This window comes from Zootoca vivipara, chromosome 1 (genome assembly GCF_965207765.1).
Source record: "Zootoca vivipara chromosome 1, rZooViv2.hap1.1, whole genome shotgun sequence".
NCBI classification, from domain to species: Eukaryota; Metazoa; Chordata; class Lepidosauria; order Squamata; family Lacertidae; genus Zootoca; species Zootoca vivipara.
In genome coordinates, this window is record NC_142582.1 from 77,831,697 (window position 1) to 77,845,564 (window position 13,868).

The following is a 13,868-nucleotide window of genomic DNA, read 5'->3' on the forward strand; positions in this document are numbered from 1 at the left end:
TTTATTCTGGCACGGTGGCCATTTTGGAACTGGGCAGAGCATGCTCAGAAGCGACTTTTGATGCTGTTTTGCCCAGTTCCAAAATGGCTGCAGCGTGACTTCTGGTGCGGCAGCCATTTTGGAACAGGGCAGAGCAGCATCAAAAGTAGCTTCTGAGCATGCTCTGCCCAGTTCCAAAATGGCGGCAGCGATACTTCCAGTCTGCTACTTCCGGTCCAGTCCCTTATTTCTCAGGCTGGAGCTTGGCAGCTATGAGCCCAGCACCGGCAAGGGCAATGGCCAGCCAGATGCCTGCCAGATGCCTACAGCCACAATCTGCTCACTTGCGATACACAGCTACTGGTCTATTCTACCAGTGAAGGCAGAACATAAGCATCATGGCTAATAATGAGCATTGGGAGCCTTGTCCTCCATACATTTATTTAATTCTCTTTTCAGACGACAATGGAGCAAATTTCACACTGTGGCCAAAATTGTGGAAACCTTTTGGGGAAAGTATATTTCCAAGGTTTGGCTCATAACCCCTGATTGGCTCTCTAAACACTCATGCTCATTGGCTAAATTCAAATGAAGGAAAGCTACTGCATATCAACCGAAGCAAGTTTTGCGTCCTTTTTTCTGGTTAGTTGGCTATACCTTTTAATAGAATTCAGACAATTGAACATACTTTGTTGCATTACATTCTTCATTAAATTATTTTTCCATTGATTTTATGCTATTACGCCAAAAAAGTGGTGTTATGAGCCCTCAAACCTCATAAATTTTGGCCACTAGTGTATGTGCTGTATGCAGTCTGAACCTGAACCTGTGTGTATTTATTCAAAAGAATGGTAAATCTTATTGTGCTGCATAGGGCTTTCTCCCATGTAAGCTGCCCCAAGCTTTTTTTTTAAAAAAGGAATTATAGGATATAAACATATTAAATAAAAGATGAGTGTCAGAAAAAAAATGAGGGAGATGGAAGTCAACTTTCCAGTCATTCAATGGGTGAACTGAGGCCAATTTTTAGGCTATTTAGAAGTTTACCACTCCCCACCACCAGACACCCAATGGGTGGGCAGGGAAGTAGAAACCCGCCCACTTGCCACAGTCAAGGCAATAAACAATAAGGCCACAGTAACACAATGACAAAAGCAGAAAAGAAGTTGAAAGGTCACCATACCTTTCACTGAAGCAGTGGCTACAATCACATGCAATGCTTGGGCTACGAACGTCATTCAGAACTTTAGAGCATTAACAACAACAAAAAAGCAGGACTTTTGCTGGAAAATTTTCACTGAGTCACAAGCTCCTTTTTTGGGAGGGGGGGGGGAAATCACATTTAATATAAATCAGTTGCTTGCATATGTTTGCAGAATGGATACAAGAGAAATGTTCCAAGTGTAAAATATGGGTGTTCATTTTTTTAAAATGTATTTTTATTAAAGATTTTCTTGATTTACAAAGGTATGTGCGATGTCTCCCTCTTGTATTTTTTTCTTTTCCATGTGACATTTTTTTACAAATCGGTTTCATTTGTTGAGCCATTAGGAAGAACAGGGGGAAAGAGGTAGAGGGGGGAAAGAGGTGGGGTTGGGGTTAGGTGGAGATGTTTCTATGTTACTTAACATATAAATAATTTTAAACAGCTGTCTTTTTCTCTTTTATCCTTATCTAACAAAAGTAACATTAACCCAGCTCAATAATATGTTAGGCTGCAATTCTACCCCCACCTTCCTTGAAATAAGTCCCATGGAATTCAATGTGAGATATCTTTCTGAGTACATGTGTTTAGGATTGTGCTGTTAGAATTAGATGCTAATCCTCAAATGACAAAACCTGGGCAAATGAGCACTGAGGCTGAAATCCTTTGCACATTTACCAGGGGGTTAAGCTCTGGTGAACACAGGGGGGCTTACACCTGAGTGACCATGAATAGGACTGTGCTACAGCTCTACTATCTTCCGCAGAAAACTGAGGAGGGGGTTCATGCTTCTAGAAATCTTCACTTCTATAATCAAGGGGATGGCATACATTTGAATGCACACACATAAAATAAATGGGCATTTCCTTAATTATATCTAGCCTCTTGTCTGTGGCTTAGCCTCAGGGTTTTCTTCTGTCTCTGTAGAGGATAATCTTTCTTTTAACCTGCATCTTCTAAGGGGAAAGGCAGCATTTAGGTCACATCATTGTACAAACAAAATAAAAAAAACCAAGTGCCGTAGGCAAAAAATATAATTAAAATACTCTCTTCCATTGCTTCTCGAATCATTCAAGTTTGCATGCAATGGACACTTGGCAGAATACATGTTTACTCACGAGGCAGTCATCTAGCCCAAGGAGAGCGTGGAAATAAGGTGCTTGAAGGATGGGAGCAGAAAGGGAGAGAGCTGTGGAAGCCAGCTATTTTTCCAGTAAGGGTGTAAACTGGTGAGGGTAGCTCTGAGGGAAAATGCTGGGCGATATCAAACAAAACAGTATAGAGGATTCATCTGAAATAAGAATATACAATATTACAAAATGCAATATTGTACAATGTACAATATCACTGTACAATGTACAGTAATATTTAGTATGTATATTGTGTCTACAGTGCAGAATGAGAGGTGTGACTCTCCAGATGTCATTGTCCTCCAGCTCCCATTATCTCTGACCAATGGCCATAATGGCTGGAGTGGATGGGAGCTGGAGTCCAACTTCATTTGTGGAGTAAAAAAAAAAAAGCAGAACCTACAGACATTAGGGATGGGAGAGAATTCACACTTCCCAAATATGTGAATCGCAACACAGAACCCAAAGTTTGCACTTTTCCAAAATTCTGAATCTGTGCTATAGTTTCCCAACCAGAATATACTGTACGTAGAGGAAGGGCATTTTAGGGGAAAGTGCACAATAAATATGTGTGTTAATGAAAAATATATTATATTGAGGAAAACAAAATTACATACAACATTGTCTCTATTAAGAGACATGTGAATGAAAATGTTTGCATTTGGACTTTTCAAAAATGCTAGCAGGTGTAGAAATAGGGTGAACTTCCGACTGGCAAAGAAAGAAACTAAGAGGAACCAAAATGGACACATTTGTCCCTCCCTAGCAGAGAGTAATAGATCAGTATTGTTATTCTCATATGGGGGGAGGGGGGACTGAGAGATTAGTGACTTGCTAATGGCTACCTATAAGGCAATCTTTGTACAGGGGTTAGTCCAGCTGCCAAACTATCTATCTATCTATCTATCTATCTATCTATCTATCTATCTATCTATCTATCTATATACTGACACAAAATAAGACTACTTAAGAACCTAGATTAATATCAGAATTAAAACTCTGCTTCTATCAAGAGCCTGTCCTCATATGCCATGATTGTCAAGAGGAAAGAAAACAGGTGTGTGTGTGTTTAAAAAGGAAGAAGCAAAAACGCTAACCCCTTTCCCTAAGCTTTAGGCTCTAACATGTCAACAGCTAAAGAAAAGGAGCTTTTGTATCCTTCAGTTCATTTGAACTTGATTCTATGATTGGGTTTTTGTCTTAGATATTTATCCAATGGACCTTGGATGAATCATCCCATGCTGGTGATTTGCTGTCAAGTGACATAGAATGGGGTTACATGTGATTGCAGCTAAAAATATCATATTATCTTATAAACCGTATACAAAGTACAATCTGTATACAAGTGCAATCTGTTAATGAACTTGCACAGCAGAAATGAGAATAACAAAACATGGTAAAACCTCTTATCAGCCAGGAAGCTATTACGAAGGCATCCTTCTTTGTATTGTGCAATACCACCAAAGAGAGAGGGTGGGTTTTTCCCTCTCTTTCAAAAGATTAAGTGAAATAACCTGTTCTTAAACTGCCTCCCTGAAATGCTGAGCAGATTCAAAGCATAAAGTACGGTAATCATTCCATGCACGAGTCCCTATAATGATCCTCTGAGCACGTCTGGAAATATTTGCCTTATTCCAAGAGTGCTACAACAACAACCCCCAGGGGTAGGTGGAAGGCAGATTGGGATGTACTAAGTGAATTGCAGTAGACTGGCAAGGGCTTCCAACTACCAATTTTCTAACAATTGGAACAGTTAAAAGGTTTCCTTCACCCCTCCATTTCTAAAATAGGCTACTGAAATAAAGAAGAAAGCTTGGGAAGAAACCAGATGTTTTCTCTGGCATGAGCAAGTAGTTAGATACATCCTATCCTTTTTTCTTTTAATGTATTTTTTATTAAAGATTTCTTGGTTTACAAAAGTATGAGCAATGTCTCTTTTTTCAGGTTTCATTTTCTACAGATCAGTTACGTTAGGAAGTAAAGAGGGGAAGAGGTGGAGGGGGTCATGGCGGGTGGGGGTGGGGTCAGGTGGCAATGTTTCTATTTTACTTAATGTATGTGTGGGATCCTATCCTTTTTTTCTTTTTAAAAAAGTTTATTTATACTTTTAAAGTTTATAGATTCCATTAATTTTACAACCATTTTAACATTTCAAAGTTTGACTTCCTTCCCCCTCTTTCTGCAGATCCTTAATTTTATTTCTTAATATCTTCTGCATATCCAAATTCATTTAATTTACTCATTTAATCATCTACTTTAAATATATACTCTTATGAAACTGCACGTTATTACAATAATTCTGCCAAAGTTTTTAACTGTTTGCAATTGATCTGTAAATATTCAACAAAGCATTTCCATTCTTTTATAAAAAGTTTTTTATCTTGATTTCTTATTCTTCTGGTACGTTTTGCCATTTCTGCATACTGTATTCCATATGTTTTGTATCCATTCTTCCTTTGCTGGAACTTCTGCTTCTTTCCATTTTTGGGTGAGTAGCATTCTTGCTGCTGTAGTAGCATACATAAATAAATTTCCATACAATTTAGGTAGTTCTGTCCCTATAATTCCCTAAAGGAAAACTTCTGGGTTTGTTTTTTGCAAAGGTTATTCTGAATATCCTTTTCAATTCATTTTATATCATTTCCCAGGAAGCTTTAAACTTACTACAAGACCGCCACATTTGATAAAAATAATCTTCTTTCTCTTTACATTGTTATGTCCTGCTGCTGTGTCATAGCAGACAACCGGCTAATGCAGTATCACTAAGAGGCATTTCTAAAGTGTACAAAAAATACTGAGTATATTTATATTATTTATTGTGCTGGGACTTAGTAAATGTCACATCCATGTGACCACTGTTGCATGGGCAGCTGCCGCATCTAGCTCAGCACTGACTGGCAGCAGCTCTCCAGGGCTTTGGCTGGAGTGTTTCCCTGCCCTATTCAGAGATGTGGGGGATTGAACCGGGACCTTCTGTGTGCAAGGCATGAGAGTAACATTACATTACATTACATTAATAAGGTATGTATGGACTTATACACTGAGCTACTTACTGCACCATCTCTGGAGCTTTGACTGGCTTCTGTCCAGCAGAATGCTGCAATGTTATAGGAAAATGTAGGGAATACAGCACAGTATGGCCTTGACGTTTGTCAGGAGAATCTTCTGGTCCAGACACAAAAGGAAAATAGCCCTAAGACACACCGGAATGAGTCATGCATGAAATGATAAAAGCTGTCTCACATCTGTCTCACATGTTAGAGAAGAATTATTTTTACCCATTTAGGACCTACTTTTAGCAATTGTTAAGTACTGTACAAAGAAACTTGTGCAATGCACAAACCCTAGACCATGGGCAAGGCAGCAGAAAGCCAATGCACCAGAACAAAATGTAAGGGGAAAATCTTACTGTGATCTCAGTCATTCCTACTCGAGCTCAGCTCATGACAGCGATCAATTATAATCCACAAATCCTCTCAGCCATGTTAGAGACTAGCTATCCACTTCCCTCTAGTATTTATAAACATTTCTTTCTTTCTTACACGTAGTGCTTAATCTTTTTATGCATTAAATTTCATTTTTCAATTTCCAGTTAAGTGTTTTGAGATCTAAATGGCATTTTTAACAGATACACGCACCCACCTGTGTAGCTGAAGTTGAATCACAGGTAAGAGTTACATTAGGGCATGGGAATGAGGATGTGGATAATACACCAATCAACTTTGCATATTATTCACATCCTCATACAGCACCCACCTGTAACCAAACTTAAACACGTGCAAGGGGCGGGGGAAATTGCATATGCCCTCCCTGTTTATGCCTGCCTGCACTTCCTTCCCATTCCTGTGTGCCACATAAATAATTTTAAATTATAAGCTCCTCTTGTACTCTATAAAATGCCATGAACACTGATGGTGGTAAATAATCAGTGCAAATGCTGAAAGAACCATGTAGAATTCCCTTTGATTCTTCCTCTGAGAAATTCAGAGGAGCTCTTTCATACATGCAGATATTCTAATATACACACTCACTAACTCACGTTTCCCCACCTACACAAGATCTTCCCAATTTGCTTCAATATTGGGACAGCTCCAAATGCACATCTCCCAATGAACATACCGTAAATCAAGAGCAGGCTATGATGTTCATTGGGGATGTGAAGTTGGGAGCTGCTGTGGTCTATAGTCAATAGTAAGGCTCATTCGTGTGAGCAATGAGAACGCAACTTTGGATCAATCGTGTAATGTGTTTCCAATCAGCTGGGCAACATAATATCTGTTATTTACCTAAAGGAATTTCAGCTGGAACTGTGACAAAAGCCTTTTTTTATATACTTCGGTAATCGTGTGTCCTGCTGTTTCCTGTATGTTTCCTTTCTGGTTTTCAGGACATCCGACAGCTCCTTATTCATCCAGCTGGTTCTCTTATGAGCCCTTCTTATCTTTCCTTTGCATCAGAGTAGCCTGAAGTTATGCATCTGATAAAATCTCCTTCTAGAGCAACTATCAGTTTAAACATGTTTCCCTCTTAGTTGTTGAGTTATTGTTTTTTTAAAATACTATGGCCCATGAACATCTCTGCAAAGCCTCAGTTAAAATCTCCTGGGTTTTTGGGTTTTTTTTTTGTATAACTCTCTTTGTTCTGCCGCCTTCAACTTTTCTTAATGTGGGTACTGTAGTTCCATTTTCATGTGTCATATCAAAACAAAACCAATATATCCATTCACTTTCCATCCTTTCTAGGTGTCCTATTCAAAATTGTCTTTTAGGAATGTGTGAAGAACCTAGGGCACCATGGACACAATTCAGGAAGTTAATTTACATACATTCAAAAAACGAAGGATACATTTGGATTTTTTAGAATGCCATACGGACTGCTTCCCCTGGATGGTTTTCTCTCCTCCCTTTCACAGATAGAAAAAGTGTGTGCATCACACACATTTTGTGTTTTTTCCTATGAGGTCTGGTAAATGTCACATCTAGTAGAATTCAGATAGCTCCTCTGGAAATTGAAGAATTTTAGACACTCCCCACAAACACCATCAAATTAGAACTTACAAATGAATCTTCATTATTTTTCCACTGGCAACAAAAACATCCACAAATGATCCCTCTGTTGTATCCATTAGTGGTATACAGCTAACATTTACTCAGAGTAGACCCATAGAAATCAACATGACTGAGTTAGGCCCATTACTTTCAATTGGTCTACTCTGAGTGTAGCTCAGTGGAATACTGTACTACCTCATGTTTTTCTGCCATGCCAGCATTGGAAAGTACCAGATCTGTGATCTGTGAATGGAAACAGATGCAAGATGTGATTTGATGACAGGGTGGGTGGTGGGTAACTGTGAAAATATTGGGCAATTTCAACAGCATCCATTTTTCTAATGCCTTCTCACTCTCTGGCACTCTCTCCATCTCTACTCTGACTCCTGCAGTGTTTTGGAGGGAGGTGACTAAAAATCAGTCCTGTCAGGGAAATATCTCCTTACTCACCCAGTGTTAAGATATTCCACCCTCTCCTTCTTTAGCAAAGTTTGTCTTTTCATGCAGTGAAGTAAACAGCTCACGTATATACATGAAACGAAGCTTTAACAGTAGAAAAATATAACTGATGACCTGAAGAAAGGGGCCGATTCTAGAGTACAGCATAAAAGCCCCATACCCTAGAAGCCAGGTATTCCATTAATCAAATTAGGCTTCAGTGTTTTTCCTATATGCAGCACCGACATGCTCACCGCTGGTCACTCCAATCTTCTCCCCTTGCAGTCTCCCAAATTGCTCCTCTTTCCCACCCACTCTCAATTCATCCATGCAGGGGCCAGTCCGAGCTGTGGAAAGAGGAAGTGGGAAGAACAGCATTGCCCTTCTGATTTCCTCCTTTGGTTCTCTGTACATTTCGAGGGGGCAGTAACTGACGTCACATGACAAAGGAGGCAATGCAGGGTGGGGTTTATGGGTATCAGGGGACTCCTCAAGGGCACCACGTTGGTGACATCAGTATGAAGAATGACCACCATTTCCCCAGGTGGTGTGAATAGGATATTCTTGACATCTTTTTGCTCATTTATCTCAGCGGCTTTCAAATAATCCACCCTAATAAAACCCTTTCCATAGCAACTTCTCTGTTTTATGGACACCAGCGCCAGCTCCACATTGGGGGGGGGGCTTGGGCAAGATGCTGTCAGCAGAAAAACCTTGTCTCACTGTGGAACAGGCCACTAGTACTATTTTGTCACTGCTCTCTCCCAAGAGAGTGGACAAAGAAGTGAGCAGTGATTGCTGCAAAGAGGAGCTCCTGCTTGTTTACCCTTTCCTCTTCTTTGGGGTAGTGATGGGAACTTGGTTTCACTGCCATCCAGGGAGGGAGGGAGAGAGGTCAGACAATCAATTATGTCCGCCTCACATGCTCCTTAAACCTATGAATGCTCCTATGATGCACGTGTGAAGGTCTCTTTTTCCTTTTACAATTGTCTCTTTTTCCTTCACGAAATAGGTAAAAAAGAATGTTTCTAGAGGGGAAAGGTTCTCAAATGTGAAGGCACAGAAAAATATTGGCATCTGGGGCTGGGGTAAGATGAGGCAGCAGAAATACTGGGGGTGGAGCAGCCTCAAGTGCAGTGTGTGCTTGGTTGTGGCATGTGTGCAGTGCCCCAACAGTTTATCTGGTTTGCATTTGTGCCCATGGGCCCAAGAAGGTTGATGACTCCTGAGCTGCCATAAACTACTGGTTGGAGTAAAAAAGTAAAGGTAAAGGACCTGGCATGCTATGGTCCATGGGGTCACGAAGAGTCGGACATGACTAAACAACAACAAAAGGACCCCCAGTCAAAGGCGACCATGGGGTCCAGTCAAAGGTGACTATGGGGTTGCGGCGCTCATCTCGTCACCAGGCCGAGGGAGCTGGCGTTTGTCCACAGACAGCTTTATGGGTCATGTGGCCATGACTAAACTGCTTCTGGTGCAACGGAATACTGTGACGGAAGCCAGAGCGCACGGAAACACTGTTTACCTTCTCACTGCAGTGGTACTTATTTATCTACTTGCACTATTGTGCTTTTGAACTGCTAGGTTGACAGGAGCTGGGACAGAGCAACAGCAGCTCACCCCGTTGCGGGGTTTCGAACCACCGACCTGCTGATCTGCAAGCCCAAGACGCTCAGTGTGTTGGAGTACAACACACAGGCCGATCCTATGTGTATTTATTCAGAAGTCTCACTAAATTCAGTGGGCTTCACTTCCAAGGTGGTGTGCATTTCTCACCCCACTTCCCGTTGAGGAACGCCTAATCGTTATTTCTGAACTCTTCTTAGATTGTTGCAAATGCACGTGTAACAGCTGCAGCCGTGACATATTGAAATCCAGGATCCGGGAAACCGACCCCCGGCCGGACTGGAGTTTGTGCCCAAGGAACACGACGGAAACAGAAGCAGCTGAGCATTGCTCACAGTGTAACTCATTAACCGGGGCAGTTCCCTTCCCTTCCCCCACCCTCTTCACCCTTCACAAAAATGTTAATCCCCTGCGGCTAAGCCCTCAGAAACCCCTGCTAGGAGGTATGTTTTCTTTTCCATCCTTGCACCAGATGCCTGCCAGCGAGTCCCTCCTCCTCCTCCCCACCCCCGGGGCCTGCCTTGCGCCTCCAACTCACAAGGCAGGACGAGCGCGCAGTTCTCCAACAACGAATGGCGAGGGGCAACGGAAAGCAACCCCCCAGATGATGATCGCAGACCGCCCGCTGGCGGAACCTTATCTGGGTGACGAGGCAGCGCAGCCCGACGCCCCTTCATTTAGGAAGCAAGGCTCCCGGGTAAACTTGCCCAGGATTTGCAGCCTTGGTCTCCCCTTCCTCCCCCCGCGGGAGAGAGAGAGAAAAGTTCTCCTCAACAACCCCACTTGTAGCCCCCATAAACATCCATCACAGCAGTATAAAACCCCATCGCGGTTCTCCCCGCAGCAGAGCTTCGAACCCGCAGCCACGAGCCTCCGAGTCCGGGGCGGGAGAGAAGGACGCGAGGCAGCGGCCCAGTCCTTGACGAGCGCGGTGCATTGTGGGCCACGCACTGTTGTGTGCAGGAGCCGCGGAGGCTGCCGGGAGCAGCGGGAGGCGCAGACGAAACTCCGAACGGCGGCGCCGGCGGCGCGGAGGAGGCGGCGGCGGCTGAGGGCCCGGCTCGGGAGACAGCGGCGGCGGCCGGACTCGCTCAGCTTCTCCTCGGCTCCACCAGCGGCACCCTACCGGGCCAGAGGCCGCCGCCGCGAGACGGAGGAGTACCGAGAGAGCAGCAGCAGCAGCGCCGCCGCCGCCGCCGTGGCCACCTCGGATGCGGAGGTGGCGGCAGGAGGAGGCGGAGCGACCTGCGGGTGGGAAGGCCGGGCTCGAGGGTGAGGGGCGCTCGCCTCTCTCCGCCGAGGCCTCCGGGGAAGGGAAGCGAACCTTCCTCCCCCTCCTCTTCCTCCTGGTGAGGGGGGGAACCTCCGAGGAGAAGCAGCTCAACTTCGGGCTTCCCCGCCCCCCAACACTTCCAACTTTTCAGCCGCTTCTGCGTTTTATTGGTTTCTCCATCCAATTTCTACACTTTGGGATGGGGATTAAGGATTAGGGCTGCTCCCCCCCCCTTTTTTAAACTTCCAGGGAAGATGCCCAGAACGGCTTCTGCGCTCCCTTGAAGCTTCCCCACCGCACACGCCGCCACCTACCGCCGCCTCTCTCTGAAAGAAAACAACCAACAACCCGCTTAAGAGGAATTATAAATGCGGGACAAGAGACCCAAGAAGCTGAAAGAAGGAAAAGTTCCTGCGCTGCCTAACGAGAGGCGGATTGGAGGAACGCCCTCCCAGCTCCTGCGGGGATAGAGAAGTTCTCCCAACTTTTTTTGTATCTTCGGGTTTGTTAAAAAAGTAACGCCATCGTGACCTAAAGTGAGCTTTGTATACTGTGCACTGTTGATTGATTGTCGGCCTAGAAGCACTGAAAACAGTTGACCCTTTTTTTTGGCCACACGCTTCTTCTAACCTGGCTTTTTTTTTTTTTTGTAAGCCAGGATTAGATAGGAAGGGAGTTTGCTTGAAGACTGGGTTGCTCCGTATCTCTTTCTTTACTCCAGAGGACCTATCTAGCTGCTGCTGCTCCTGTTGGACCATCACCTTTTCCAAGCAAGATTATTTATCCTCTTGTTTGCGGTTCAGGGATTATTTAATGAATGGATTTTGTAGTCAAGCTGGATGGCTGCTCTACCATTTGAAATGTTTTTGGAAATCATGCCAAGTTGCTGAAAAGAGCTGATATTGCTGGAAAATTTTAGCCTCTGGCAAAGCCTTTTTTGTTCACCGACCAAGGTAAATGAAACAATGGAAGCTTATAAATTATTTTAGTTTTGCAGCTATAAAACATGAGATAACTAAGAGAAAAGTAACTACATACATTCCACTTTGATTATGTTGATTAATGCCTAAGAATTATAAATGAAGTTCTTCATTATATTATATAATCATAAACGTATGGGGAGTGGAATTGGTCCCATTGCATGGCCCTTGAGAAAATTGCTTGCTTATGTTTAGCTCAGTCTTTATGAACATCTAAGGAAGGATAAAGGACTTTATTAGATGAACTGCTTAATTTGGTTGGCTTTAATAGAAAGTTAGCTGTTCAGTTTTGTCAGGGAATAGACACATTTACTCAGTTTTTTGTACTTTTTGTAATGCTGTATTGAAGTGTATATGTCCACATACATATTAAAACTTAAAGAGCTATACAGTCACTATTATTAAAATAGTTTAACATGTGCTTTGATGCTTTTGTGTTTTGTTCCCATGGTGGCTTTTTGTGATGCATTGCAGGGTCTAGTGATGCTGTATTGCTGTTAGTGCTTTGATCTTCTGCTTGTTCATGAGGCTGCTTTTTGTGTTGTACTTACCAAGAACCTGCCTGCTTATTAATTGATGACGGCATCCAACTGCAAAAAGGCTCTAATGCTACTTTAATGGCAACAAATTTCTGTAATGGAGATTGTGCAGCTACAATAATAAGCTCATGCAGACAGTAAAACCTAGCTAGCTTTCATGAGGGCAGAGGGCAGTTTTAAGAACCTGGGGGTACCTATTTTTCCATATAATTGATTTTAGTTCTACTGTAGAGCTTTGATTTTCTATGCATCATAAGCTTGCTTTTAAGTTTCGTGCCAGATACAGGATAAGATGCATGTTCTTTAAATCAATGTATTTACATTGCTTAAAAACTACTGCCCGTACTTGTAATGCCTGTACTATGCAATGCAGATTAGATTTCCTATTCTCACCCACAAATATGTGGGTGATTCACCCCTTTGCCTCTAATAACTTCGACAGGATAAAGTGTGTTGAACAATTGTGTTAAGTGAATCTGAGGGCTTCAAAGGCATTTGGTTTTGTCAGGTTATAGGTATAGCAAGTTAGAAAATGAGGTATTATGTTAGCAGTTAGTACTAGCAATACATATTTGTTTTATACTTAGCTCATAAACGTCATTTGATGTGACACAGTTGTAAAGACACTGATAACAAATCTCTACTGCTACATTCAGATTATTTATAGTAATGAGGTTGTGGGGTACTTTATGTCATTGGGGAAGACCATTGCACATAAAAGCTCTGTTACTCTGGATTTGTATTTTTTGCCATGTTAATGGTATAACTAAGTCTTAAATTTCATTTCAAGATGATGTGCGAGGTGATGCCAACTATCAGTGAGGCAGAGATCCCCTCAGGAGGAAGTGGAAGCCATGGTTCAGGTTCCCCCCTACAGTCGGATGCTGATTCCCATTTCGAGCAATTAATGGTATCCATGTTGGAGGAACGAGATCGCCTTTTGGACACACTGCGAGAGACTCAAGAGACACTAGCATTAACACAGGGTAAACTGCATGAAGTTGGTCATGAAAGGGATTCCCTACAGCGACAGCTTAATACTGCACTGCCACAGGTATGTTTTTTTAAAATATATATATATATATATATATATACTGTATATAAAAACAAGCAAACTTTGATATCATTAAACTTTAGATCACTGTCTTCAGGAATTAACATGTGAGTTAAATGAAACACTTTAAAGAGCCCATAGCATGATTTTTTCCTTTGCTTAGTGAAATAATATAGGAAATATGAGACAAAAAGTTTAATGTGAGCAGGAAAACTTTGAAGGTTGCTTCATACTGCACTGTTGTTACAGGATACACTCTCAGAACCTTGCAAATTTAGCTTTAGGTGGCCTTTTAGCTTTTTTAGAAGTAACAGTTTGTAATCAAGGTGGCCAGCAAGATTTCTAAGGCTAGAATAAGCAAACCTTTTGTGTAAAGTTTGTAGTAGTGTAAGCAGAGTGGTGGTGTAGTATTGGCTGAATTTATTGGCATTAAAGGTGAATTGCTTTACTCTTAAAGATATCTAGGGTTCATCTTTAGAAAGGTGGAATTAAGCACATATAGAATCTGAGCAGCAACTGGAGGGATTATATTTTTTTAAAAAAAACTACAATTCTGGTTGTGCCCCCATTATTTCTTGGGAGGGGAGAGGGAGA

At 42.3% G+C, this 13,868-nt stretch overlaps 1 protein-coding gene across 6 annotated transcripts in view; it reads left to right on the forward strand.

Moving 5' to 3' along the window:
* Positions 1–10,249: 10,249 nt before the first annotated feature.
* The window catches only part of PPFIA1 (PPFI scaffold protein A1), a 58,644-nt gene continuing 55,025 nt past the window's right edge, over positions 10,250–13,868 (forward strand). For all 6 annotated transcript variants that reach the window (XM_035116917.3, XM_035116926.3, XM_035116962.3 and 3 more), the window contains exons 1-2: positions 10,250–11,654; positions 13,011–13,274. In XM_035116917.3, the coding sequence (XP_034972808.1) occupies positions 13,011–13,274 (264 nt within the window). In that variant the 5' untranslated portion in view covers positions 10,250–11,654. The remainder of the gene's footprint in view (positions 11,655–13,010; positions 13,275–13,868) is intronic.